Below are 27,961 nucleotides of genomic sequence, written 5' to 3'. Positions count from 1 at the left end.
CAGTAGAAAAAGGAATGCCATATTTAGTTCTTCCATTCTCCTATGAAGGTTCCGCTTGGGCTTATTTTGTCATTTTCAATAATGCATATCAAAGTAAAATTAAACAACCTGTCAGTTCACATAGTGTTGGTTCAGATTTCAGTCATAGTTTATTGATAAAGGGAATGGTAGCTATGGCTAAAATCATGGAAAAAAGTGAAGCTTCCATAGATGAAAGAAAAGCATATACCAATTGGAACATAACTAATTACATTTCCAGCCTCAATGATAAGATTGAGCAAGGAAAATCTCCTCCGATACGGGTCATACCCCAACAAGGAAATTTCTGTCTGCAAATAAATGGTAGAACTCCAAACACCGGACAAAGAGAAAGTTTATGTTCCCATACATATGTTTATTCAGCCCTGAATTCACCGCCGTTAGTACCATCTCAAGGTACATACTTCGTTTGCCACGATAGGGCTTATACATGGTTGCCAGCTGATTTCTCTGGTACTTGTTATATAGCCTTTCTTCTTCCCCCTACATACACCGCTCCTGCGAACCATCATAAAAATAGATATGGCAGAGGGATTGTGGATTCGAAAGACACAGCAGGACAAGAGGGAGGAGATTTCCTCAAAGGATTTCTTCCCTTCTGGGGTCCAATGGCCAACAGCAGAAATATAAGGCAATTGGTTCGTGTCGTAGAAACCACCATAGACATCACTGTAGGAGCTTTAAGTAACATTACAGCTGAACTACAGGCTGATCGTCTTATGACCTTGCAGAACCGTGTTGCCTTAGACTTTGTTCTTGCGGACCGTGGTGGAGTATGCAAATTGATCGGATCAAGTTGCTGTATTTTCATACCTAATGACGCTCCGACAGTATACCAAGCTATCTCTAAGTTACACATAATCTCCGAGTCGATTCATCAGGACGAAGGAGATTGGTCCTTTTCAGAGTGGTTTTGGGGATTACTGTCCAAATGGGGTTGGAAGGTATTGACATTCTTTGGAGTAATTTTAGCTTTTATATTCTCTTGTTGTCTTTGTATGCACTGCGGTCCTGCCGTCTGCAACCTATGTGCTACTGCATGTATTCACAAACCCAAGTCACAAAGAGCAGAGAATATCAAAATGATGGTACAGCAACAGCTTGATGACCTCATGGCCATAGACATCGACTCAGATTAACATGAGTTTGTGTATCTTGCCTGAGTTCTGGCAAAAGGAGGGTCTGAGGAAATTCGATTTTTAATACGATCGTATCGACCTGCCATTTTGTGGCCCGCCGCCATTTTATGTTGCCTTCACTCAGGCAGCACAGCGAACGAAGTCCATTCTGCCTTTTCTGCTTATTCTGCAACATGGTGTTCAAAACAGCCTTCTGCCTCTATCTTTACAAGACTGGTATTAAGGTCTGACCGAGTACACTAATCCCTGTCTGGTTTTCTAATCCTTGTTTCAACTATCTGTAGGCTCACACTATTCTCCGCCGATCTTATCTTATCGTCTGGCCTTCGCTGTCCTTTGCTAGTATTCTCTCATTTCACAACTGTCCTCCAAACGCACACAAACTTATCGCACCACATGCAACTTCGTTGTGGATCGGTTAATGAATTAGTTCAAGGGAGGGGTGACAAACACAGCTGGAGGGGAGGCAACCTTAAGTCACTTGATACTTTGTTCTGTCTTGTTTTCCGACATTTCTATTGACTCTGTTCTATCTTTACATCATTCTTACTGGCTCCTTTCTATGTGTTCTGGGAGTATATGTAGTTAATAAATGTTTTTATACGGTATATAAGATTGTGCGCCACAAAGTAAAGTGGCAGTCTCCTGAGAACATACCTTGTGTACTTCTTGGACAACTGTACTAGCTGCAGCTAATAAAATCTGATCTTTTACGCCTGACAGAGTGTCCCGTGTCTCTGTTAGTTGAGGCAGGTGAATCCAAGGAGATTTTAGGCGTACCCTGCGCCGCCAGGCCCAAAAGGTTCTGGTTCTTCAAGGTTTGCCTCAGAACACTCAGCCTGCAGTGGCAGTGCTGGCTGCAGGGCTCTAAAGGGTGGCACAATCAGTGCTGCTGCCCTCAGGGGCCAACCCCTAATACCCCATGCCCTGGGTACAGATGCACCCATTTACTAAGGGCTTACAGTGATATTTAGGGGTGTATCAATTTGTGCCAAGCATCCCAACAGATTTAAGGAAAGAGCTCTGGCCCAGGGAACCTGGTTAGAAGGGCCCTGGGCACTACAACTTCTAGGACACACCAACAACAGGCAACAAGTGGGGGGCTAACCATGCAAAAAGAGGCCTCCTCTCACACACATACACACATGTACACACACACACAGGCCTGAGCACGTTGTGGACAGGCAGGCATGTTGTGCGCATGTACACGCACATAAGTCCACACTGGGACACGTACACTGGCCTTCACTCAAATGCAGTCAGGTATTCACAAGCGCACACTACATGACAGAGGCATGCATGGAGCAGTCAGACGTGGTCAGACCCACACAGCCTTGGGGCACGTGTCCCTGTTACCACATCCACAGGCACACATGCGTGCACTTACCCACACACCCCCTCAAACAAGAGTTTCCAGAAGAGAGACCTGTAGACTAAGTAAGTTCTCAGGAGTGCCTCCTCCATCAGACTGTCACCCACAGAAGACAGTGCTACTTTCATGCATGAAAAGTGACCCTCTTCTGCAGCTCAGAAATAGCAAGGAATGCCTTTGTGGACCTCGGATCGCAAGTCACATCTGCAGCCTTTGTTACACTGCAAACAGCACACCCCTTCGGTGGACTCTAGATCGGGGGTGCTCTTGGAAGCAGAACGGCTGAAACAGCCCTTTTTGGAAGCCACTTTTAAACTTGGGAGATAAATGAAGGTTATGTCGAGGAAGTTGTGATGGGCCGGAGGCATGGTGCTGACAGCGGGGTGCAGCATCACAACCCCCGTGTAGTAGTGGGAAGGACACTGAGAGGGCTTCCCAGACATCTACAGATGAGTGAAGCAGGCTGAACAGAGGGTATTGCAGGAGGGTCTGTCCCAGGACGTCGTCTACCTCAAAGGCCGCTTTTCAGGCTTCCGAAGTGTCCAGTAGCTCTAGGCCTGGGTTTCGCAGCCTGAGCCGGAATGAAATCGTACAATGCCAATTCCGACTTCAATGATGCAGACACGGCCCAGATCAGTGTCTGAGGCTTTTTTCAAACAGCCAGGCACAGATGAGGAATGGGAGGGGTCTGAGGACCCTTTGGAATATGGATTGGAGCAGGACTGGTATGAGGATCTAGGGGAAGACAGTGGACTGGATATTTCTCCAGATACTGGCATGCTCCAACCTCCTTCTGTGGCTACAGAGGAGGGAACTTCATACGCCATGGTGGTGGGTAGAGCATGTGAGGTATTGGACCTAGAGTCGCCTTCGGCACCGATGAGGACTAACATCCTGACAGAGGTGCTTCAGCTGGGGGTTTCCACATCCGATGTTACCGATATTTCCAACCAATGTTACCCTTCAACAAAGCCGTCACTGATGTCCTGCTTGTAGGAAAGTACCATCTTGCCTGGCATGTTACCCCCATATTTCACTGTATGTATGTTGTTTTAGTGTATGGGTCACTGGGACCCTGCCAGCCAGGGCCCCAGTGCTCATAAGTGGGCCCTGGATGTGTTCCCTGTGTGATGACTGTCTCACTGAGGCTCTGCTAACCAGAACCTCAGTGGTTATGCTCTCTCTGCTTTCCAAATTGTCACTAACAGGCTAGTGACCAATTTCACCAATTCACATTGGCATACTGGAACACCCTTATAATTCCCTAGTATATGGTACTGAGGTACCCAGGGTATTGGGGTTCCAGGAGATCCCTATGGGCTGCAGCATTTCTTTTGCCACCCATAGGGAGATCTGACAATTCTTACACAGGCCTGCCAGTGCAGCCTGAGTGAAATAACGTCCACGTTATTTCACAGCCATTTACCACTGCACTTAAGTAACTTATAAGTCACCTATATGTCTAACCTTCACCTGATGAAGATTGGGTGCAAAGTTATTTAGTGTGTGGGCACCCTGGCACTAGCCAAGATGCCCCCACATCGTTCAGGGCAAATTCCCCAGACTTTGTGAGTGCGGGGACACCATTTCATGCGTGCACTATACATAGGTCACTACCTATGTATAGCGTCACAATGGTAACTCCGAACATGGCCATGTAACATGTCTAAGATCATGGAATTGTCACCCCAATGCCATTCTGGCATTGGGGAGACAATTCCATGATCCCCTGAGTCTCTAGCACAGACCCGGGTACTGCCAAACTATCTTTTCCGGGGTTTCACTGCAGCTGCTGCCAACCCCTCAGACATGTTTCTGCCCTCCTGGGGTCCAGCCAGGCCTGGCCCAGGAAGGCAGAACAAAGGACTTCCTCAGAGAGAGGGTGTTACACCCTCTCCCTTTGGAAAAAGGTGTGAGGGCTGGGGAGGAGTAGCCTCCCCCAGCCTCTGGAAATGCTTTGATGGGCACAGATGGTGCCCATCTCTGCATAAGCCAGTCTACACCGGTTCAGGGATCCCCCAGCCCAACTCTGGCGCGAAACTGGACAAAGGAAAGGGGAGTGACCACTCCCCTGACTTGCACCTCCCAGGGGAGGTGCCCAGAGCCCCTCCAGCGTGCCCCAGACCTCTGCCATCTTGGATTCAGAGGTGTGCTGGCACACTGGACTGCTCTGAGTGGCCAGGGCCAGCAGGTGACGTCAGAGACTCCTTCTTTCTGATGGATACAACTACCTGTGGATTCCTCACCTCATGAATACTCCCATGGCGCCAGCATTCGACGGAAATCTTCTTACTAGTCTCTGCACGTCAACGAGGACGTCACTCTAGCCCACGCGACGCCGTCTGACGTCATACAGGCAAGAAGAGGTCCTCGACGACGTGCGGACGTCAGTTCCCTTTTTTCCGTGCATTCGAAACGGTTATCTTCGAGGGAGCAACTGTTACTCTTGCGGTTACAGTGTATATCTTGCTGCGTAGTCTTTCGCTGTGGAAATAATGTCGCAGAGGAAGTCTGGATTTAAGCCTTGTCGTGAGTGTGGAGGCAAGATGTCGGTGACGGATCCTCATTCCGATTGCCTTTGGTGTTTGAGCTCCGACCACGACGTCTCGACTTGTGATTCATGTCAGCACATGAATCCAAAGGCCCTCAAGGAACATGAGGCGAAGCTGTTTATGGCCAAGTCAAAGGGGAAACATCACAAGAAGTCTTCTTCCCCAAGACATCGGCGTCATCGAGACTCCCGGCGCCGTAGAGAATCTCGGCGTCATTCAAAGGAGACTCGTTCCAGGTCTCCGGATCGGCGCCAAAGGACATGGGAGGTCAGTCCCACGGTTACGCCGCATCCTTCGACGCCGTTGCCCTCTCCGGCGTCTCCAACTTCACCTGGACAGGCGTCGGTGATTGAGGTATTGGAGCCTCAAGTGTTTTCTCCGGCGCAGACGCCGAGGCCGGCGTCGGGGTCGCCTCCGAGACAGGCACCCCAGTATCCGGCTTTTCCCACCCCTGGAGCCGATAGTTCCGCATTCTTGAATGCGATGTATGCCATCTTCCAACAGATGGCTCCAGGGGGTGCTCCGGCTGGGCCTTTGGCCTTTTCTTTGGGTGATCCTGCGCCTCTTCGGCCGGCACCCTTTATGCCCTTTCTCCCGTTTGGGAACGTGGGCTCGGCGCCACTGTCGGCGCCGGTGGCCGCTCCAGTGGCTTCAGAAGGATTGGCCCCGGGGATTTCCATCCCGTTGACGTCGGGATTTCGGCCTGTGACTCCGGTGGGTCCATCTGCTTCAGCTGCTCTTCCGTCGGCGCCGAAGTTACCTGTGGCGCCGGATGCGGCGTCGGTAGCTTCTGAAGATCGGCGCCGATCTTCGACTTCGGCGGAGGCATTGTCGACTCCGCGTATTGAGCAACGACTTTATTCAAGGAGACGTGCTCTCCGTGTATTAGAAGAGCAGGAGTACCAACGAGCCCTAGAGGAAGGAGAGCTAGAGGACTCGGGTGATGGGCTGCGTGGACTGGAGTCGGCCAGTGGGCTGGACACTTCCCCTGAGTGGGACCTTTCGTCCCTGGGGGAATATACTGAGGAGGCTGCTTCCTTTCATGCAGTGGTACGGAAGGCAGCTAGTTTTTTGGACCTGCCTTTGCCGGTGGTGGAGGCAAAACAAAACCTTTTGACAGAGGTGTTACATCCGGCCTCAGCCGCGGCGGAGCCTCTGTTACCATTTAATGACGCTCTGCTGGATCCGGTGTTAGAGGTGTGGAAGAGGCCGGCATCTTCCCCAGCAGTTCACAGAGCCGTGGCCAGGAGGTATCGGACGGCTCCAACTGACCCTGGTTTCCTATCTAGGCACCCTACGCCGGAGAGCTTGGTGGTGCAGGCCTCCTGTTCGTCCAAGTCAGCGCCTGGTTCTTTTCCGACGGTGCCTGGGGACAGGGATTCAAAGAAGCTAGAGGCGCAGTCGAAGAAGATTTTTTCATCCTGCAGTCTGGCGTTAAAAGCCACCAATGCAACCTGTATCCTGGGGAGGTATATTCATGCTCTGATGGATGACATTTCCTCTTCGTTTACAGAGCTTCCCCAGGGTCTTTTGGATCTTGTCTCAAATGCCCAGACTGCTGCGACCCAAATTATCCAGACGGGGCTGGATACCACCGACTCGGTAGCCAGGGCAATGGGCACAACTGTGGTGGCAAGGAGACAGGCCTGGCTCCGTAACTCGGGCTTTTCGGCAGATGTACAGTCCACATTGTTGGATCTCCAGTTTGATGGGGACAAACTGTTTGGGGCTAAGGCTGATTCGGCCTTGGAACGTTTTAAAGAAAGCAGGGCCACGGCTAAGTCGTTAGGGCTCCAAGCTCCTTCTTCCACGGCCTCTTCCAGATTCTTCAGGAGGTTTCGTGGATTTGGGCGTGGCTCTTCCTCCTCTTCCTTTCGGGGGAGATATCAGCAACCTGCTTCTTCCCATCCCTATAGATCTTTCAGGGGGAGAGGTAGGGTCCGCACCAGAGGAGCCTCTCAGCAGCACTCTGCCTCTTCCTCATCCTCTGGCGGGGTGCAGCAGGGGAAGCAGCCTTAGGCTTCCACCATTTCCCACTCACTCCTCTCCTGTAGGGGGAAGATTACAGCATTTTCTCACCAAATGGAAGACTGTTACATCGGACACTTGGGTTCTCAGTGTTGTGGGAAAAGGCTACACCCTTCCCTTTCGGGAGTTCCCGCCCCTCATCCCGCCCCGCCCTTCGTATTGTTCAGAAGAACACCTCCTGTTGCTAGAACAGGAGGTGCAAGTCCTCCTTTCAAAGGGCGCGGTGGAGTTGGTCCCGGAGCAGGAAAGGGGTCGAGGAGTTTACTCAAGGTATTTCCTGATTTCCAAGAAGGATGGTCGTTTGAGACCAATTCTGGACCTGAGGATCTTGAATTGGTTCCTCAAGCAGGAAAAGTTCAAGATGCTGACCCTAGCACAGGTGCTTTTGGCGTTGAACATGGAAGACTGGATGGTGTCTGTCGACTTGCAGGATGCTTACTTTCATATCCCGATACTCAAGTCACACAGGAAGTATCTCCGGTTTGTGGTGGGATCGCAACACTACCAGTTTGCGGTCCTTCCGTTTGGTCTTACTTCAGCACCTCGAGTCTTCACGAAGGTGATGTCGGTGGTTGCGGCAGAACTCAGAAGGAAGGGGATAGCAGTATTCCCTTACTTGGACGACTGGTTGATCAAAGCCAAGTCCCCGGAGCTTGTGTCGCATCATCTGCAGTCAACAACCCAGTTGTTGTTCGACCTGGGTTTTTTGGTGAACGAGCCCAAATCTCACCTAGAGCCCTCTCAGCGCCTCCTGTTCATAGGGGCAGTACTGGATACAACATTGGGTCGGGCCTTTCCTCCGCCTCAGCGGATTCAAGATATTCAGGATTTGGTTCCAATGTTTCGAAATGGAGCGGTAGTTCCAGTCCTCAAGGTCCTTCGTCTGCTCGGTCTTTTTGCCTCCTGCATTCTGTTGGTCACGCATGCTCTCTGGCACATGAGGGCTCTTCAGTGGTGCCTCCGAAGGCAGTGGTCTCAACACAGAGGGGATCTAGAGGGTACTGTCAAGATCTCCAGAGATGCTGCTGTCGATTTGAAGTGGTGGATTGCAAGCAACAATCTTTCACAAGGAAAGCCGTTCCAGCAGTCGCCACCAGTGACCACAGTCATAACGGATGCTTCCACTCTAGGGTGGGGAGCTCATCTGGGGGATCTGGAGATCAAAGGTCTTTGGTCTCCAGAGGAACAGATGTTTCACATCAATCTGTTAGAGTTACGGGCTGTACGTCTGGCTCTCAAGGCCTTCCTCCCTTCCCTTCGTGGTCAGTCGGTACAGGTCCTAACGGACAATACTACCACGATGTGGTACATAAACAAGCAGGGAGGAGTGGGGTCGTACCTTCTCTGCAGAGAAGCTCTTCGACTATGGTCCTGGGCAAAGGACCATCGGATTTGCTTGATAGCAAACCATCTGGCCGGAGTCTTGAACGTGCGTGCGGACAGTCTCAGTCGCCAATTCTCGGCAGACCACGAGTGGCGTCTCCATCCAGATCAAGTCCGTTTAATCTTCCAGAGGTGGGGGTTTCCTCGGGTAGATCTGTTCGCCACTCGAGAGAACGCGCATTGTCCGTTGTTCTGCAGCCTTCAGTATCCGATGCAGGGAGCGTTGGGGGACGCGTTTCAAATAACCTGGTGCGGCCTGTTGCTTTACGCGTTTCCTCCCATACCCTTGATTCCTCGAGTATTGAGGAAGATTCGCCAAGACCGGGCTCTAGTAATCTTAATAGCTCCGGATTGGCCAAGGAGGGTGTGGTACTCCGACCTTCTCCAACTCTCAATGTGCCCGCCGCTCCGTCTCCCTTTCAGGGCAGACCTCCTCTCGCAGTCGCAGGGGCAGGTTCTACACCCCAACCTCCAGAGTCTGCACCTACATGCCTGGAGATTGAACGGGGCAACCTGAGTTCCTTCTCTCTCCCGCCTGAGGTAGTGGATGTTATATTAGCGGCCAGGCGACACTCCACTAAATCTATCTACGCTAATAGGTGGTCTAAATTTGTTGCGTGGTGTGGAGAGAGGCAGATTGATCCTTTGCATGCTCATCTATCGGACGTTTTGTCTTTTGCTCTATCTCTGGCGCAGAAAGGTTGTGCAGTGGCTACCATTAAGGGTTATTTATCGGCCTTGTCAGCCTTCATATGTCTTCCAGACCAACCATCTTTATTTAAATCCCCTATTGTTATCAGATTCTTGAAAGGTCTTCTAAATCAATATCCTCCAAAGCCATTCGTTATGCCGCAATGGGATTTGTCCTTGGTCCTGACTTTCCTTATGGGGTCCCCTTTTGAACCTATGCATTCTTGCCCCTTGAGGTATTTGGTTTTAAAAACAGTCTTCCTGATAGCTATAACATCAGCAAGGAGAGTGAGTGAGTTGCAGGCCTTATCAGTAAAGCCCCCTTATACAACTTTTTATGGGGATAAGGTGGTGTTGAGGACCAAGGCTGCTTTCCTCCCGAAGGTTGTTTCACCCTTCCATTTGGCTCAGGCAATTACTTTGTCCACGTTCTATCCTCCGCCTCATCCTTCCAAAGAGGAAGAAAGACTGCACCGTCTGGATCCAAAGAGAGCGTTGAGCTTCTTTATTGATAGAACAAAGGATTTCAGGCTGGAGGATCAGCTGTTTATTGGATACGTGGGCAAGAGGAGAGGAAAGGCAGTCCACAAGAGAACACTATACAGGTGGGTTGTTCTTTGCATTAAAATATGTTACTCTTTGGCAAAGAAGGATCCTCCTGAGGGCATTAGAGCTCATTCCACCAGAGCTAAGTCGGCCACTTCGGCCTTGGCCAGGGGTGTTCCTGTGGTCGACATCTGCAAGGCCGCAACTTGGTCGTCCCTTCACACTTTTGCAAAACATTACTGTTTGGATTCTGAGGTTAGAAGGGACGGCCATTTTGCACGGTCAGTGCTGCAGGATTTCTTGGTTTGACCATTTAGGCACCCACCGCCGGGCGTGGTACTGCTTTGGGACTCTATTCATGAGGTGAGGAATCCACAGGTAGTTGTATCCATCAGAAGAACGAGTTACTTACCTTCGGTAACGACTTTTCTGGTGGATACATTAGCTACCTGTGGATTCCTCACGGTCCCACCCGCCTCCCCGTTGCCTTTCTGGTCTTGCCAAGTAATCCTTGAGTGCGCTCCTCTTGGTCTTTGAGGGTGCAATAGATGTGTATATAATATATATTTATATATATGTATATATGTATATATCTTTGTGTATATACTTGGTGTGTGTATATATTTTAAAAGAGAAAGTTTTATATATATATTTATATAAAAAGATTTACAGTTATTCATACAATGTTGTGTGTTTTTGCAATATAATGGGATGTTGCCTTGCTCTTTCATTGCATTGCCTGGTTGTTCTCATGCACGTAAAAAATGATTGGTACTGACGTCCGCACGTCGTCGAGGACCTCTTATTGCCTGTATGACGTCAGACGGCGTCGCGTGGGCTAGAGTGACGTCCTCGTCGACGTGCAGAGACTAGTAAGAAGATTTCCGTCGAATGCTGGCGCCATGGGAGTATTCATGAGGTGAGGAATCCACAGGTAGCTAATGTATCCACCAGAAAAGTCGTTACCGAAGGTAAGTAACTCGTTCGATAGGCTCTTACCTGTGTTACTAGCCTATCCTCCTTCCTAGGTAGCCAAACCTCCTTTTCTGGCTATTTAGGGTCTCTGCTTTGGGGAATTCTTCAGATACCGAATGCAAGAGCTCATCAGAGGTCCTCTGCACTTCTCTCTTCACCTTCTGCCAAAGGATCGACCGCTGACTGCTCAGGACGCCTGCAAAACTGCAACAAAGTAGCAAGACGACTACTGCAACCTTGTATCGCTGATCCTGCCGCTTTCCCGCCTGTTTCCTGGTGGTGCATGCTCTGGGGGTAGCCTGCCTCCTTTCTGCACCAGGAGCTCTGAAGAAATCTCCTGTGGGTCGACGGAATCTTCCCCTGTAACCGCAGGCAACAAAAGACTGCATCACCAGTCCTCTGGGTCCCCTCTCAGCACGACGAGCGTGGTCCCTGGAACTCAGCAACTCTGTCCAAGTGACTCCCACAGTCCAGTGACTCTTCAGTCCAAGTTTGGTGGAGGTAAGTCCTTGCTTCCCCACGCTAGACTGCAATGCTGGGTACCGCGTGATTTGCAGCTGCTCTGGCTCCTGTGCACTCTTCCAGGATTTCCTTCGTGCACAGCCAAGCCTGGGTCCCCGACACTCTAATCTGCAGTGCACAACCTTCTGAGTTGTCCTCCGGCGTCGTGGGACTCCCTTTTCTGACTTTGGGTGGACTCCAGTTCACTCCTCTTCTAAGTGCCTGTTCTGGTACTTCTGCGGGTGCTGCCTGCTTCTGTGAGGGCTCCCTGACTTGCTGGGCGCCCCCTCTGTCTCCTCATCCAAGTGGCGACATCCTGGTCCCTCCTGGGCCACAGCAGCATCCAAAAACCCTAACCGCAACCCTTGCAGCTAGCAAGGCTTGTTTGTGGTCTTTCTGCGTGGGAACACCTCTGCAAGCTTCTTCACGACGTGGTACATCCATCCTCCAAAGGGGAAGTTTCTAGCCCTCTTCGTTCTTGCAGAATCCACAGCTTCTACCATCTGGTGGCAGCTTCTTTGCACCCTCAGCTGGCATTTCCTGGGCATCTGCCCTCTCTCGACATTGTCGCGATTCTTGGACTTGGTCCCCTTGTTCCACAGGTACTCGGGTCCGGAAATCCACTGTTGTTGCTTTGCTGGTGTTGGTCTTCCTTGCAGAAACCCCCTATCACGACTTCTGTGCTCTCTGGGGGTTATAGGTGCACTTTACACCTACTTTTCAGGGTCTTGGGGTGGGCTATTTTTCTAACCCTCACTGTTTTCTTACAGTCCCAGTGACCCTCTACAAGCTCACATAGGTTTGGGGTCCATTCGTGGTTCACATTCCACTTTTGGAGTATATGGTTTGTGTTGCCCCTATACCTATGTGCTCCTATTCCAATCTATTGTAACTTTACACTGCTTGATTACTTCCTTTTGCTATTACTACATATTTTTGGTATTGTGTACATATATCTTGTGTATATTTGGCATCCTCATACTGAGGGTACTCACTGAGATACTTTTGGCATATTGTCATAAAAATAAAGTACCTTTATTTTTAGTATATCTGTGTATTGTGTTTTCTTATGAGATTGTGCATATGACACCAGGGGTATAGTAGGAGCTTTGCATGTCTCCTAGTTCAGCCTAAGCTGCTCTGCTATAGCTACCTTCTAGCAGCCTAAGCTGCTAGAAACACCTCTTCTACACTAATAAGGGATAACTGTATCTGGTACAGAGTGTAAGTACCCCTTGGTACCCACTACAAGCCAGCCTCCTACACTGCTAGGGACGGGGTCCAATCCCAGCACAGAGGCTCCCGTAAATAGGACAATTGGCCGCTGCCATCAACCATCTCCTACTGGCCCTAGTTTCCTCACTCAACATCCCACCATGGCGAGCTTGGTGGTCCAGGCCTCCACTTCCCATGGTGCCTTCCCTTCCGCTCCCCCAGTTAGGGAATCCAAGAGGCTGGATCAGCTTGGTAAGAAGATGTTTCCTTCCTCCAGCCTGGTGTTGAGGTCCGTAAACACCTCAAGCCTATTGGGACGTTTTTCCCATACTTTATGGGATATGGTCGCACAGGTGCTGCCCCATGTCCCGGAGGGCGTCCGGGACACACTCACTCAAGCTGTCAAAGATGGGAGAGATGGAGCCAAGTTTACGATTCGGTGTGGTTTGGATACGACCGACTCGCTGGGCAGGGCGATTTCGTTGACAGTGGCCCTTCGAGGCCACACCTGGCTTCGTACTTCTGGCTTTTCGGGGGATGTCCAGACAAACCTCATGCACATGTCCTTCGATGGCTCACGCCTTTCTGAAGAAAAGGCAGACTTGGCGCTTGAGCGGTTCAAGGACTCTCAGGCTACAGCCAGATCCTTGGGCCTCTCGGTGCCAGCTCGTCAGCAGTCTGCCTTTCACCCCTTTCAAGGCTTCTGAAGGGGTGGGGTACCACGCCACCCTCAAATCAGCCACTGTCCTCCATCATCTCAGCATCCAGTGCGAGGATGAGGTCCTGGTACCTTTAGACCCAGAGGGTCTAGCCAGAGGTCAGCAACCACCCATCCTCCCTCCTCCGCAGTGCCCAAGTCCTCCTAGTGTGATTCTGCAAGACCACACATGTCCAGTTGGAGGCAGGATTTGATTTAATCTCCTTCACTGGTGGTCCATAACATTGGACAAATGGGTCTTGCAGATCATACAGAAGGGCTATTCCCTCCTCTTCCAGTCTTTCCCCCACTCTATGCCTCCATTAAAAGAACGGCTGATGGAGGATCACTTAACTGTGCTCTGCGAGTAAGTTATGGCTCTCTTGGCCAAGGGAGCTATAGAAAGGGTCCCGATGTCAGAAGTAGGCAGTGGTTGTTATTCCCACTACTTTTTGATTCCCAAAAAGAGCAAGGGTCTTCGCCCCATTCTGGATTTGCCAGACATCATTCTCTTCCTCAAAGAGGAGAAATTCAAGATGCTCACTCTTGCTCAGGTCTTGTCTGCCCTAGACCAAGGAGACTGGATAGCAGCGTTGGACTTGCAGGATGTGAATTTTCATATCCCCATCCTGCCTGTTCACAAGCATTACTTGTGGTTTAGATGGGCCACAAACACTTGGTTTACTGTGCTTCTATTCGGTCTCACCAGTGCCCCTAGGGTGTTCACCAAGGTGATGGCGGTGGTAGCAGCTCATCTGTACAGGTTGGGGGTTTCAGTCTTCACCTACCTTGACAATTGGCTGTTGAAGTCTTATACGTCCCAGGCTCTCGTCAACCACCTTCAGACTACGGCGGACCTCCTGCATTCACTGGGGTTCACTATAAATGTGCCGACATCACAGCTGACTCCCTTTCAGAAGCTCCCTTTCTTCTCAGCCATTCTGGACACAGTGCTGTTTCTGGCTTAACCTCCCAAGCAGCGAGTCCAGGATATTCAGGTTAAGATACCAATGTTTTGGCCTCTATCCTGGATTTCGGTGAGACAAACTAAGGCTGTTGGGACTCATGGCCTCCTGCATTCTGTTAGTCAAGCATGCCAGATGGCATATGGGACCTAAAGTTCCAGTGGGCGCAGCATCAAAGGAATCTTACTGACACAGTTCAGATCTCAGAAGGAACTGCAAAAGACCTGCAGTGGTGGTTAGTGAACTGCGACTGGGTCAGAGGCAGACTCCTCTCCCTTTTCCAGAAAGATCTCACAGTAGTGACAGATGCGTCACTTCTGGGATGGGGAGGTCATCTTCTTGGAGAGGTGAAGATCAGAGGTCTCTGGTCTCCAGTGGAATCTGAACTCCATATTAACTTAGTGGAGCTCCAGGCGATCCGACTGGCATTGAAAGCATTTATTCCCGTCGTAAAAGGGAAGACAGTGCAGGTGTTCATGGACAACAGCACTGCAATGTGGTACTGCAACAAGCAGGGCGGTGTGGGGTCGTGGGCCCTTTGTCATCAGGCGCTGCGTCTCTGGACATGGCTGGAACAGCAGGGCATAATCCTGGTGGTTCAACAGTTGGCAGGTTCTCTGACCGCCAAGGCGGACTAACTCAGCCGTTGATGCCTAGCAGATCACGAATGGTATCTCCATCCGGCGGTGGCGCAAGGACTCTTTCAGCAGTGGGGACAGCCTCGGTTAGATCTGTTCGCCTCCACAGAGGACGTGCAATGTCAGCCATGTTGCGCATTGGAGTTTCCAAGGCAGCAATCACTCGGCGCCACTTTTTGTTGCAAGTTGAATTCAGACCTCCTGTATGCTTTTCTGCCCATACCAGTTCTCAAGAAGATCAAGAATGACCGGGCCCAAGTAAACTTAGTGGCTCTGGATTGGGCACAGAGAATCTGGTATCCCAAGCTTCTGAAATTGAGCATTGATCCTCCAATCAGACAGCCCCTTTGGGAGGATCTTCTGTTGCAGCAGCAGGGGAGGGTTCTCCACCCGAACCTGTCAACTGTGCCTTCATGCATGGAGATTGAGTGGCGGAAGTTGATGGCTTTAGACCTCATAGGAAAGTAGCCTCTTTCTAGATTTGTTACCCCCACTTTTTGCCTGTTTGTCAGTATGTTTGACTGTGTTCAGTAGGATCCTGCTAACCAGGACCCTAGTGAATGTGCTCTTTGCTCTCTCCTCTAAATTTGGTTGCTAGTAACTTTTTCTTCCCACAATTGGCATACTGGCCCCACATGTAAGTCCCTAGCATATTGTACCTAGGTACCCAGGCCATTAGGGCTCCAGGGGACCCCTATGGGCTGCAGCAGTTATTCGGCCACCCATAGGGAGCCCATGCAAAGGGTTCTGCAGGCCTGCCATTGCAGCCTACATGAAACGGGTGGATGCACCCATTTACACTACAGGTCACTGCACCAGGTCACTGTAAGCCACCTCTATAGTAGGCCCTCAGTCCAGAGGGTGCGGGTGCCTGTGTGTGAGGGCACCCCTGCACTAGCAGAGGTGCCCCCAAAAACTCCAGATCCATTTTCCTGGACTTTGTGAGTGCGGGGACGCCATTTTTACACGTGTACTGGACATAGGTCACTACCTATGTCCAGCTACATAATGGTAACTCCGAACCTGGGCATGTTTGTATCAAACATGTCGGAATCATACCCCAATACTGCTAGTACTGGAAGTATGATTCCATGCACTTTGGAGGCTCGTTAGAGGACCCCCGGCATTGCTACCACCAGGGTTTCCTGGGCAGCACAGCTGCTGCCACCCCTCAGAGAGGTTTCTGCCCTCCTGCTGATTGATCTGATCAATCCCAGGAAAGCAGAACAAAGGATTTCCTTTGTGAGAAGGAGGTAACACCCTCTCCCTTTGGAAATAGGTGTGACTGGCTTGGGAGGGGTAGCCTCCCCAAGACACTGGTTTGCTTTGAAGGGCACATTTGGTGCCCTCCATGCATAAACCAGTCTACACTGTTTCACATTACCTCTGTGGTTTTCTAGTACTCCCAACTCCCCTCTACACATTCCACTTACCTAGGTGGGGGTACCTTGTTGGCATTCAATTTTTTTTCTATATATGGTTTGTGCTAGGGTCACTATTGGTTATTACTGTTTGCACTGTTTCCTAACCTTTTCTATGCCCGTTTCTGGTTGCTGGTGTGTATAATTTAGTGTATTACTTACCTCCTAAGGGTGGGTTACCTTAATTTTTGTACAACTGAGTGTTTTCTTTTATGTGTGTGTACGTGCTGTGTGACTACAGTGATATTGCATGAGCTTTGCATGTCTCCTAGATAAGCCTTGGCTGCTGATCCACAGCTACCTCTAGAGAGCCTGGCTTCTAGACACTGCCTATACTTCACTAAGAGGGGATACCTGGACCTGGTGTAAGTACCTTGGGTACCCACCACACACCAGGCCATCCTCCTACATTCCTCCTGAAGTCTGTAAAGTTATTTTGGCCGCTAGGCGTCCCTCCACTAAAACAGTATGCGCCTGCCGTTGGAAACGCTTTGTATATTATTGTACAGAAAGGTCTGTTGATCCTCTTTCTACTTCTCTTTCTGATATTCTTCTCTTCATACTATCCCTTGCCCAGCAGGGATCTGCCTTGGGTACTCTCAAGGGCTAGCTTTCTGCCTGATCAGCCTTCCCTTTTCAAATCTCCCATTGTACATAGATTCCTCAAAGGGCTTGTACATACGTTTCACCCTACGCCCTTTGTTATGCCCCAATGGGACTTAAATCTTGTCCTCACATTTCTCATGTGTGCTCCTTTCGAACCTTTACACAACTGTCCCCTCCGGCTGCTCACCATCAAGACAGCCTTCTTAGTGGCAATAACATCTGTGAGGAGGGTAAGATGCAAGCCCTGTCATCAAGGCCACCGTATCTCACTATCCATCCAGACAAGGTGGTTCTCAGAACTCGTGCCTCTTTCCTCCCCAAGGTGGTGACCCCATTTCATCTGGGTCAGAACACCACCCTGCCCACCTTCTTTCCTCCACCGTATCCCTCTAAAGAAGAGTAGGGACTCCACCGGCTGGACCCAAAAAGAGCGTAGTCATTCTACCTTGACCGCACAAAAGAGTTCTGGGTGAAGAACCAACTCTTTGTGGGGTATGTGGGAGCGAAGAAGGGTCGGTCAGTGCAGAGGCAAACCATTTCCCGCTGGGTCGTTCTCTGTATCAAGATCTGCTACGCATTGGCCAGGAAGCAGCCTCCTGAGGGCTTGAGGGCTCATTTTACCGGGGCAAAGCTGCTACCACTGTACTAGCTCGAGGCGTACCAGTCCTGGAGATCTGTCAGGCGGCAACGTAGGCATCTTTGCACACGTTTATAAAACATTACTGCCTGGACAATCAGGTCCAGAGGGACGGACACTTTGCCTGTTCGGTCCTACAGGACTTTTTTAGTGTAAAGGAGATTTATCCACAGCCCACTGCCAGGAGGTTACGGCTTGGGTATCTATTAAAAGGTAAGGAATCTGCAGCTAGAAGTCTCTATCAGATGAACAAGTTACTTACTTTTGGTAATGCATTATCTGGTAGAGACTCTATCTAGCTGCAGATTCCTAACACCCACCCATGCCTCCCAGCTCCCCTGATATGTCTAGTAGGGTTAGGGTTTATCCCTTTCAGGGCCCTTGTTTTGCACAGTCAAACTGTTGGTTCTATCCATGACTCTGCGCTTCTGGCGTGGAAGTTTGTGGGTAAAAGAACTGCCGTACGTGCGTCGGGGTGGTGCCTTTATAGACGAATGTGATGTCACAGACTGCTCCAACAACACCACGTGGAGCCGAACGACACACGCGGATCTGAACAACGCCACCCAATGGCGCGTGCATGGAATTGCTCAGCAAAAAATGATGGATTCGAAGCCGATGCAAGGGAATTCAAAAGGTAACGAATCTGCAGCTAGAGTCTCTACCAGATAATGCGTTACCAAAGGTAAGTAACTTGTTCTTCTGGACTGCAACCACCAAGCAAGAGGCAGGACAAACTCCTGGAAGGTCCCCGATTAAGGAAGGAGGAGGCCACTGGCATGGACTGGGCCTGGCATAGGTCAGACAAACTGAACATTGATCAGCTATATCCAAACAGACCTGGGGGCAGATGTACACAGCAGGCAGGTGTAGGAAAGTACCATCTTGTCTGGCATGTTACCCCCATTTTTACATGTATGTCAGTTTGTTTTTGCCTGTCTCACTGGGATCCTGCTAGCCAGGACCCCAGTGCTCATAGTTTGTGGCCTGACTGTGTATACTTGTGTAGTGACTAACTGTCACGGAGGCTCTGCTAACCAGAACCTCAGTGCTTATGCTCTCTCTGTCTTTAAATGTGTCACTATAGGCTAGTGACTACTTTTACCAATTTCAATTGGCACACTGGAACACCCTTATAATTCCCTAGTGTATGGTACCTAGGTACCCACGGTATTGGGGTTCCAGGAGATCCCTATGGGCTGCAGCATTTCTTTTGCCACCCATAGGGAGCTCAGACAAACCCTTGCACAGGACTGCCACTGCAGCCTGAGTGAAATAACGTCCATGTTATTTCCCAGCCATTTACCACTGCACTTGTCTGAAGGTTAGGTGCAAAGTCACTAAGTGTGAGGGCACCCTGGCACTAGCCAAGGTGCCCCACATCATTCAGGCCCATTTCCCCGAACTTTGAGAGTGCGGGGACACCATTACACGCGTGCACTACATATAGGTCAATACTTATATGTAGCTTCACAATGGTAACTCCGAATATTGCCATGTAACATGTCCAAGATCATGGAACTGTCCCCCCATTCCAAATCTGGTATTGGGGAGTCAATCCCATGCATCCCCGGGGCTCCACTATGGACCCCGGGTACTGCCAAACCAGCTCTCTGGGGTTTTCTCTGCAGCTACCGCTGCTGCCAACCCACAGACCGGGTTCTGTCCCCCCTGGGGTCTGGGCAGCCCAGTTCCAGGAAGGCAGAACAAAGGATTTCCTATGAGAAGGTGTTACACCCTCTCCCTTTGGAAATATGTGTCAAAGGCTGGGGAGGGGTAGCCTCTCCTAGCCTCTGGAAATGCTTTGAAGGGCACAGATGGTGCCCTCCTTGCATAAGCCAGTCTACAACGGCTTAGGGAACCCCCAGTCCCTGCTCTGGCGCAAAACTGGACAAAGGAAAGGGGAGTGGCCACTCCCCTGTCCATCACCACCCCAGGGGAGGTGCCCAGAGCTCCTCCAGTGTGTCCAACACCTCTGCCATCTTGTTTTCAAAGGTGTGAGGGCACTCTGGAGGCCTCCGAGTGGCCAGTGCCCGAAGGTGACGTCAGAGACCTCTCCTGATAGGTGCATACCTGACTAGGTAGCCAATCCTCCTCTGAGGGCTATTTAGGGTCTCTCCAGTGGGCTTTTCCTCAGATAACAACTTGCAAGAATTCACCAGAGTTCCTCTGCACCTCTCTCTTCGACTTCTGCCAAGGATTGACCGCTGACTGCTCCAGGACGCCTGCAAAACAGCAACAAAGCAGCCAGAAGACTACAGTGACATTGTAGCGCCTAATCCTGCCGGCTTTATCAACTGTTTCCTGGTGGTGCATGCTCTGGGGGTCACCTGCCTTCACCCTGCACTGGAAGCCACGAAGAAATCTACAGTGGGTCGACAGAATCTTCCCCCTGCTTCAGCAGGCATCAAACTTCAGCTTCACCGGTACTCTGGGACCCCTCTCATCCTGACTAGCCTGGCCCCTGGAACACAGGTGGTGGACCCAAGTGACCCAGACTGTCCAGTGGTCCAACTGTCTGAATTTGGAGGAGATAAGTCCTTGCCTCCCCTCCCTAGACAGTAATCCTGTGCACCGTGTGTTCTGCAGCTACAAGGGCTTCTGTGCAGATTTCCAAGAAATCCTGCATGCACAGCTGAGCCTAGGTCCCCAGCACTCCGTCCTGCGATGCTCAGCTCCCTGAGTTGATCTCCTGTGTCGTGGGACCTCCTTTTGTAGTGTTGAGACGACCGCCGTGTTCAGACTTCTTGAACCCGTGTTCAAGGACTTCTGCGGATGCTTCCTGCTTGTGTGTGGGCTCTCTACGTTGCGGAGTTCACCCTCTGTCTCCTCTCCCAAATGGCGACATCCTGGTCCTTCCTGGGGCCGGGCAGCACCTTTTTTCTTCAACCGCGACTCTTGCAGCTAGCAAGGCTTGTTTGTGGTATTTTGCCAGGGAAACAACTCTGCATCCTCCAGCACGCAGTGGGACATCTTCTGCAAAATCTTCAGCTTCTTCCAACCGGAGGCAGCCATTTGGCACCTTCATCCGGGGTTTAGTGGGCTCCTGCCGCCCGGACACTTTAGTGACTCTTGGACTTGGTCCCCTTCCTTTGCAGGTCCTCAGGTCTAGGAATCCGTCTTCAGTGCTTTGCAATCAATTGTGGCACTTGCAAAATCCTTTATGACGACTTTAGTATGTTTATTGGGAAATAGTAGTACTTTAATCCTACTTTCCAGGGTCTTGGGGTGGGGTATCTTGGACACCCTTAGTGTTTTCTTACACTCCCAGTGACCCTCTACACACTACATTAGCCTAGGGGTCTGTGTGTGGTTTGCATTCCACTTTCTTAGTATATGGTTTGTGTTGCCCCTAGGCCTATTGCAGCCTATTGCATTCTACAGTGTTTGCACTACTCTCTGACTGTGTTACTTACCTGATTTGGTTTGTTGTGTATATTTTGTGTATTTTACTTACCTCCTAAGGGAGTATATCCTCTGAGATATTTTTGGCATATTGTCACTAAAATAAAGTACCATTATTTTTAGTAACTATGAGTATTGTGTTTCTTATGATATAGTGCTAAGTTATATAAGTGGTATAGTAGGAGCTTTGCATGTCTCCTAGTTCAGCCTAAACTGCTCTGCTATAGCTACCTCTATCAGCCTAAGCTGCTAGAACACTACTAATCTACTAATAAGGGATAACTGGACCTGGCACAAGGTGTAAGTACCATTGGTACCCACTATAAGCCAGGCCAGCCTCCTACAGCAGGCAGGTCAGTTGTGTATGCTTGGAGGGAATGTAAACTTCAGTCAGGAACGGGACAGACTGATGATTCTGCGTCACCCTCGCGTGTGCGTGGAAAAGCCAGTGCATCCCTGGCATTCCATCTGCCACCAGCCAGGATTCACTCCATAGCCTTCTTCAAGGGAGATGGAGCCACCCTACAACTATGAGTGGGGTACTCTGAAGGGATTCACTGTCAGCAGTAATCCACAGACTGTTGGGAACTGGAGTCAGCAAGGTGGCAACAGTGTTGTTTCTGTCCCCACAGTCACTGCCAGTCTCCAGTGCTCCCTTATCTTGCGCATCATTGTCTCTTTCAATGGTGATTGATCACGTCTCACATCCTGCACCCCTTCCTCTCCCAGAAGCATTGTGGTCGGTCAGAAGGCCAAGGTGTGCCGGCCAGTCGGGATGCAAGCAGGGGGCCCGTCTGGATGCAAGCGGGGGCCCATATGGCTGAGGAGAGGTGCAGTCAGACAAACACAGAAGTTTTCAGAGATTGCTCCTCTCTGTCTGCCAGGTTAATGCTGAATGTAGAAGACGGAAGCTCTAACAGCAGCATGGATTACCAGTTTTGGGAGCGCAGAACAGCAGCATGGATTACCAGTGTCGGGAGCGCAGAACAGCAGCATGGATTACCAGTCTTGGGAGCGCAGAACAGCAGCATGGATTACCAGTGCTGGGAGCGCAGAACAGCAGCATGGATTACCAGTGCTGGGAGCGCAGAACAGCAGCATGGATTACCAGTGCTGGGAGCGCAGAACAGCAGCATGGATTACCAGAGCTGGGAGCGCAGAAAAGCAGCATGGATTACCAGAGCTGGGAGCGCAGAAAAGCAGCATGGATTACCAGAGCTGGGAGCGCAGAAAAGCAGCACGGATTACCAGTGCTGGGAGCGCAGAACAGCAGCACGGATTACCAGAGCTGGGGGCACAGAACAGCAGCACGGATTACCAGTGCTGGGGGCACAGAACAGCAGCATGGATTACCAGTGCTGGGGGCACAGAACAGCAGCATGGATTACCAGTGCTGGGAGCGCAGAACAGCAGCATGGATTACCAGTGCTGGGAGCTCGAACAGCAGCATGGATTATCAGTGCTGGGAGCGCAGAACAGCAGCATGGGTTACCAGTTCTGGGAGCGCAGAACAACAGCATGGATTACCAGTTTTGGGAGTGCTGAACAGCAGCATGGATTACCAGTGCTGGGAGCTCGAACAGCAGCATGGATTACCAGTGCTGGGAGCTCGAACAGCAGCATGGATTACCAGTGCTGGGAGCTCGAACAGCAGCATGGATTACCAGTGTCGGGAGCGCAGAACAGCAGCATGGATTACCAGTGCTGGGAGTGCAGAACAGCAGCATGGATTACCAGTGCTGGGAGTGCAGAACAGCACCATGGATTACCAGTGCTGGGAGCTCGAACATCAGCATAGATTACCAGTGCAGGGAGCTCGAACATCAGCATAGATTACCAGTGCAGGGAGCTCGAACATCAGCATAGATTACCAGTGCCGGGGCTGCAGAACAGCAGCATGGATTACCAGTCTTGGGAGTGCAGAACAGCAGCATGGATTACCAGTCCTGGAAGCGCAGAACAGCAGCATGGATTACCAGTCTTGGGAGCGCAGAACAGCAGCATGGATTACCAGTGCTGGGAGCGCAGAACAGCAGCATGGATTACCAGTGCTGGAAGCGCAGAACAGCAGCATGGATTACCAGTGCTGGGAGGTCAAACAGCAGCATGGATTACCAGTGCTGGGAGCGCAGAACAGCAGCATGGGTTACCAGTGCTGGGAGCGCAGAACAGCAGCATGGGTTACCAGTGCTGGGAGCGCAGAACAGCAGCATGGGTTACCAGTGATGGGAGCGCAGAACAGCAGCATGGGTTACCAGTGCTGGGAGCGCAGAACAGCAGCATGGTTTACCAGTGCTGGGACCTCAGAACAGCAGCATGGGTTACCAGTGCTGGGAGCGCAGAACAGCAGAATGGATTACCAGTGCTGGGAGCCCAGAACAGCAGCATGGGTTACCAGTACTGGGAGTGCAGAACAGCAGCATGGATTACCAGTGCTGGGAGTGCAGAACAGCACCATGGATTACCAGTGCTGGGAGCTCGAACATCAGCATAGATTACCAGTGCCGGGGCTGCAGAACAGCAGCATGGATTACCAGTCTTGGGAGTGCAGAACAGCAGCATGGATTACCAGTCTTGGGAGTGCAGAACAGCAGCATGGGTTACCAGTGCTGGGAGCGCAGAACAGCAGCATGGGTTACCAGTGCTGGGAGCGCAGAACAGCAGCATGGGTTACCAGTGCTGGGAGCGCAGAACAGCAGCATGGGTTACCAGTGCTGGGAGCGCAGAACAGCAGCATGGGTTACCAGGGCTGGGAGCGCAGAACAGCAGCATGGGTTATGGGTTACCAGTGCTGGGAGCGCAGAACAGCAGCATGGGTTACCAGTGCTGGGAGCGCAGAACAGCACCATGGATTACCAGTGCTGGGAGCGCAGAACAGCACCATGGATTACCAGTGCTGGGAGCACAGAACAGCACCATGGATTACCAGTGCTGGGAGCACAGAACAGCACCATGGATTACCAGTGCTGGGAGCACAGAACAGCACCATGGATTACCAGTGCTGGGAGGTCGAACAGCAGCATGGATTTCTAGTGCTGGGAGTGCAGAACAGCAGCATGGATTACCAGTGCTGGGAGGTCGAACAGCAGCATGGATTACCAGTGCTGGGAGTGCAGAACAACAGCATGGATTACCAGTGCTGGGAGCGCAGAACAGCAGCATGGATTACCAGTGCTGGGAGTGCAGAACAGCAGCATGGATTACCAGTGCTGGGAGTGCAGAACAGCAGTATGGATTACCAGTGCTGGGACCTCAGAACAGCAGCATGGATTACCAGTGCTGGGAGTGCAGAACAGCAGCATGGGTTTCCAGTGCTGGGAGTGCAGAACAGCAGCATGGGTTGCCAGTGCTGGGAGTGCAGAACAGCAGCATGGATTACCAGTGCTGGGAGCGCAGAACAGCAGCATGGATTACCAGTGTCGGGAGCGCAGAACAGGTGCATGGATTACCAGTGTCGGGAGCGCAGAACAGCAGCATGGATTACCAGTGCTGGGAGCGCAGAACAGCAGCATGGATTACCAGTGCTGGGAGCGCAGAACAGCAGCATGGATTACCAGTCTTGGGAGCACAGAACAGCAGCATGGATTTCTAGTGCTGGGAGCGCAGAACAGCAGCATGGATTACCAGTTTTAGGAGCGCAGAATAGCAACATGGATTACCAGTCTTGGGTTACCATTGCCTTACATAAAATCTGTACCAATGCAGACACCTAAGAGCTGGAGAGTGGTGCACGTGTGGGGGGATGTGCTGGTGATCCATCCTACAGCTCAGTTCTGACCAGTTGAGGTGATCTGGAAGCCATGGGTGCCTGTATTTCCGTATTCCAGGCCAGGTTGAACCTATGCCAGTAGGGCAGACATACGGGAGCTATTATCAATGTACGGCACTACTCTGTAGACCTGATGTTCTGGGTTGAGGTCAGAGTCCAGCTATGTGCCCACCATAGAACAAGGCACAGAATTTGGGGTGGGTGGATGGCTGCATGTTTTGCAAGATCATCTTTTTGATCAATATTTCCATTTTTGATGGATTGAAGAGAAAGAAATTATTGGATATCCAATCAAACTTTAGTGAGAATGTTTCCAGGTGAAAGTGAACGGATGCAGACATTCTTTAAGGGTTATTGACTGCTGAGGTTTGAAAAATAAGGCGCATATTGTTACCATGCGTGTAGAGACATATCCACCTTATGTAAGAGGTCTGCTAGGGGGACCAAACAGATGCTACAAGGTAACTACCACAGTACTGATCCTCAGAGTACTCCACAGGACACGGACTCAAGAGCAAGTTTCCTCATACTCACTCTGCCTGTACTCAACTCTCATCCCTGCAGTGCCTTTTTTACCCTCCTGCTTCTTCCACCCAGTCCATGCCACTAGTACCCTCAGTATTCTGCACCCTGCTGGCAGGAACCCCCTTTCCAGTCACTGCTCTGCCCACCTTTGCACTGGCATACATATTTCCAGAGTTCTCAGGGCATTGGCTTCTATGCCCTTTAACTCTCCCTATTCTCTCTTTAACTAGTTGTCAAGTTTCCCAAACGTCCCATGGCATGAACTTGTGTTCATCACTATCCCAGTCCCCACTTCCTTCTCTGGGCCCCCCTGGCTTTCACCCTGGTCTGCCCTCGGTTCCCAAGTCCCCTATGTAACCCGGCACCAGGTTGCAAGGCCTCCTGCCCCAAATACACAAGAGTTTTATGAATTACCAGGTCCAGGACCAGGGTGTTCTCAGGTGCGCTGCGGGTCTTGAACGGGATGTCTTTCCTTTTCAGGGAGGGGCTGTCTGAAGGTGGGGGCAGATTGTAGATGAAGGAATATCTGAAAAAGAAGAGCACTCTGTGAGAAGTGTAGAGTTACGAACAATGGTGTTAGGTCTGGTGCCATCAACTGACCATCTTTCATACTGCACTATTACAGAGGTGTTGGCAGGGTAGCAAGATAGGCAACGGGCCTGGCACCAAGGGAAGTAACGGGCCGGGTGTACAAAAGTCCCCTCTTTTTGGCATGGTTGCCCCCCCCCCCTTTTTGCCTGCTTTTCACTGGGATCCTTCTAACCAGAAGCCCAGTGACTGTGCTCTCTCCCTCTAAATTTGGTTACTTAGGACCTTTGTGCACTCCACAATTGGCATACTAAGTTCATAGTCTATGGTACTTGGGTAACCAGGGCAGTGGGACACGAGTGCTCCCCCATGAGCTGCAGAATGCATTATGCCACCCATGGAAGCCCATGCAAAATGTGTCTGAAGGTCTGCCATTGCAGCCTGCTTGAAAAGGTGCATACACCCTTTCACTACAGGTCACTAAGTCACCCCTATGGTAGGCCCCCCTAGCCCAGAGGGCAGGGTGCAAGTACCCAGTGCTTCATTCGTAAACAAAAAGGTGCCAGTGCCCAAAGCCCTCTTCTTAAACATGCGGCTGATGCAATTAGATGTGCGAACACAGAATACTGAGGCAGCGTGACCCTGAAGCCATCTCAGGCCTCTTCAATCCATTTAAAGCCAGTCCCTGCCCATTCAGCTCACTCTTGCAGCTTCCTCCCTTTATGGCGCTCTATCGGTTTTCTCTTCCTCCGTCTTTCCCGAATGAGTCTTTTGCTCGCAGCAAATGCTTGAGGTAGAAGACCAAGCGCCGGCCCTCAAAACTAAGTGCCAGTGCTCAGCACCGGAAACAACAAACACAAATTAAGCACTGCAAGTACCTGTGTGTGAAGGCACTCCCGCATGAGCAAAGGTGCCCCTGCGAACTCCAGTTCCATTGCACTGGACTTCGTAAGTGCAGAGAAGCTATTTTTACCTGTGTACTGGAGACTACCTATGTCCAGCTACATAATGGTAACTAGACATGTTTGGTATCAAACATGTCAGAATCATACCCCAATACTGTTGCCAGTATTGGTTGTATGATTCCATGGACTCTGGGTACTCCTCAGAGAACCTCCCCCCCCAACCCCCCCAGTATTCCTCTACCAGTCTTCTAGGGTTTTCCAAGCAGCCCACAATGCTGCCACCCCTCAGTCAGGTTTCTGGCCTCCTGCTGCTTGACCAGCTCAAGCCAGGGAAGGAAGAAGAAAGGATTTCCTGTGGGAAAGGGAGGCAATACCCTCTCTCTTGGAAATAGGTATTACAAGGCTTTGGAGGGGTAGACTCCCCAAGCCACATGTGTGCTTCGAATGGCACATTTGGTGCCATCCTTGCATAAACCAGTTTGCCCCAGTCCCCGCTCTAGCATGAAACTGGACAAAGGAAAGGGGAGTGACCACTCCAGTCTATCACCATCCCAGTGGTGGTGCCCAGAGCTCCTCCAGGTGACCACTCGATTCTGCCACCTTGAAACCAAGTTGTGCAGAGGTCCCAAGGTGCATCTGAGTGGCCAGGTCATGCAGGTAACATCAGAGCCCCCTACTGATAGGTGGTCACCATGCTAGGTGACCGAACCCCCTCTTAGGGCTAATTAGGGACTCCCTTGTGGGTGGGTCCCCAGATTCAATGTACAAGACTCCACAAGAACTCCTCTGCATCGTTTACTTCATCTTCAGGCCACTGAAACCACAACTGGGCTCTTCAGGAACCGACAAGACTGCAACACTCGAAACAACCTCGATTTGCAACATTGTTTCTCTGGCTCCTTCTAGCAACTGCAACATTTTTTACGGCTGTGCATCCTCTGGGGTCGGCAAGACCAACTGCACTAGGAAGCAAAAAGGAATCTCCCTTGGAGTGAAGCAGTCACTCCCCTGCATCCGCAGGCACTTTTAACAAAAACGTCCGGCTCGGTCTCCTCTGAAACTGTGTGGATCCTGCATCACAGGTGGTGGTCTGGAGTGGTCCCCTTGATCCTCTGTCCAGCTTGGGAGACGGTGCTGTGGTCTGGGCCTTGAAAAAGTTGAGACCATACCTCTTTGATACTCACTTGATTGTTCAAACAGACCACAAACCTCTTATGGCTTAAACAATGAAGACTCATCTGGGCAAGGTTAGCCTTATTGTCCCTCGTTTGGTGGGAGGGGAGGTGTAGGAAAGTACCATCTTGCCTGGCATGTTACCCCCATTTTTACATGTATGTCAGTTTGTTTTTGCCTGTCTCACTGGGATCCTGCTAGCCAGGACCCCAGTGCTCAGTTTGTGGCCTGAATGTGTATACCTGTGTAGTG

At 50.9% G+C, this 27,961-nt stretch overlaps 1 protein-coding gene across 3 annotated transcripts in view; it reads right to left on the bottom strand.

Annotated features, from left to right (window-relative positions):
• Window positions 1–27,961, bottom strand: part of LOC138268127 (CTD small phosphatase-like protein 3) — a 173,666-nt gene that overhangs the window by 76,474 nt on the left and 69,231 nt on the right. For all 3 annotated transcript variants that reach the window (XM_069217533.1, XM_069217536.1, XM_069217535.1), the window contains exon 6: window positions 25,518–25,629. In XM_069217533.1, the coding sequence (XP_069073634.1) occupies window positions 25,518–25,629 (112 nt within the window). The remainder of the gene's footprint in view (window positions 1–25,517; window positions 25,630–27,961) is intronic.

The sequence above is a fragment of the Pleurodeles waltl genome, chromosome 12, assembly GCF_031143425.1.
Source record: "Pleurodeles waltl isolate 20211129_DDA chromosome 12, aPleWal1.hap1.20221129, whole genome shotgun sequence".
In the NCBI taxonomy this organism is placed as follows: domain Eukaryota; kingdom Metazoa; phylum Chordata; class Amphibia; order Caudata; family Salamandridae; genus Pleurodeles; species Pleurodeles waltl.
The sequence above is the reverse complement of the archived record's forward strand: the minus strand, read 5'-3'. Positions and strand labels throughout refer to the sequence as shown.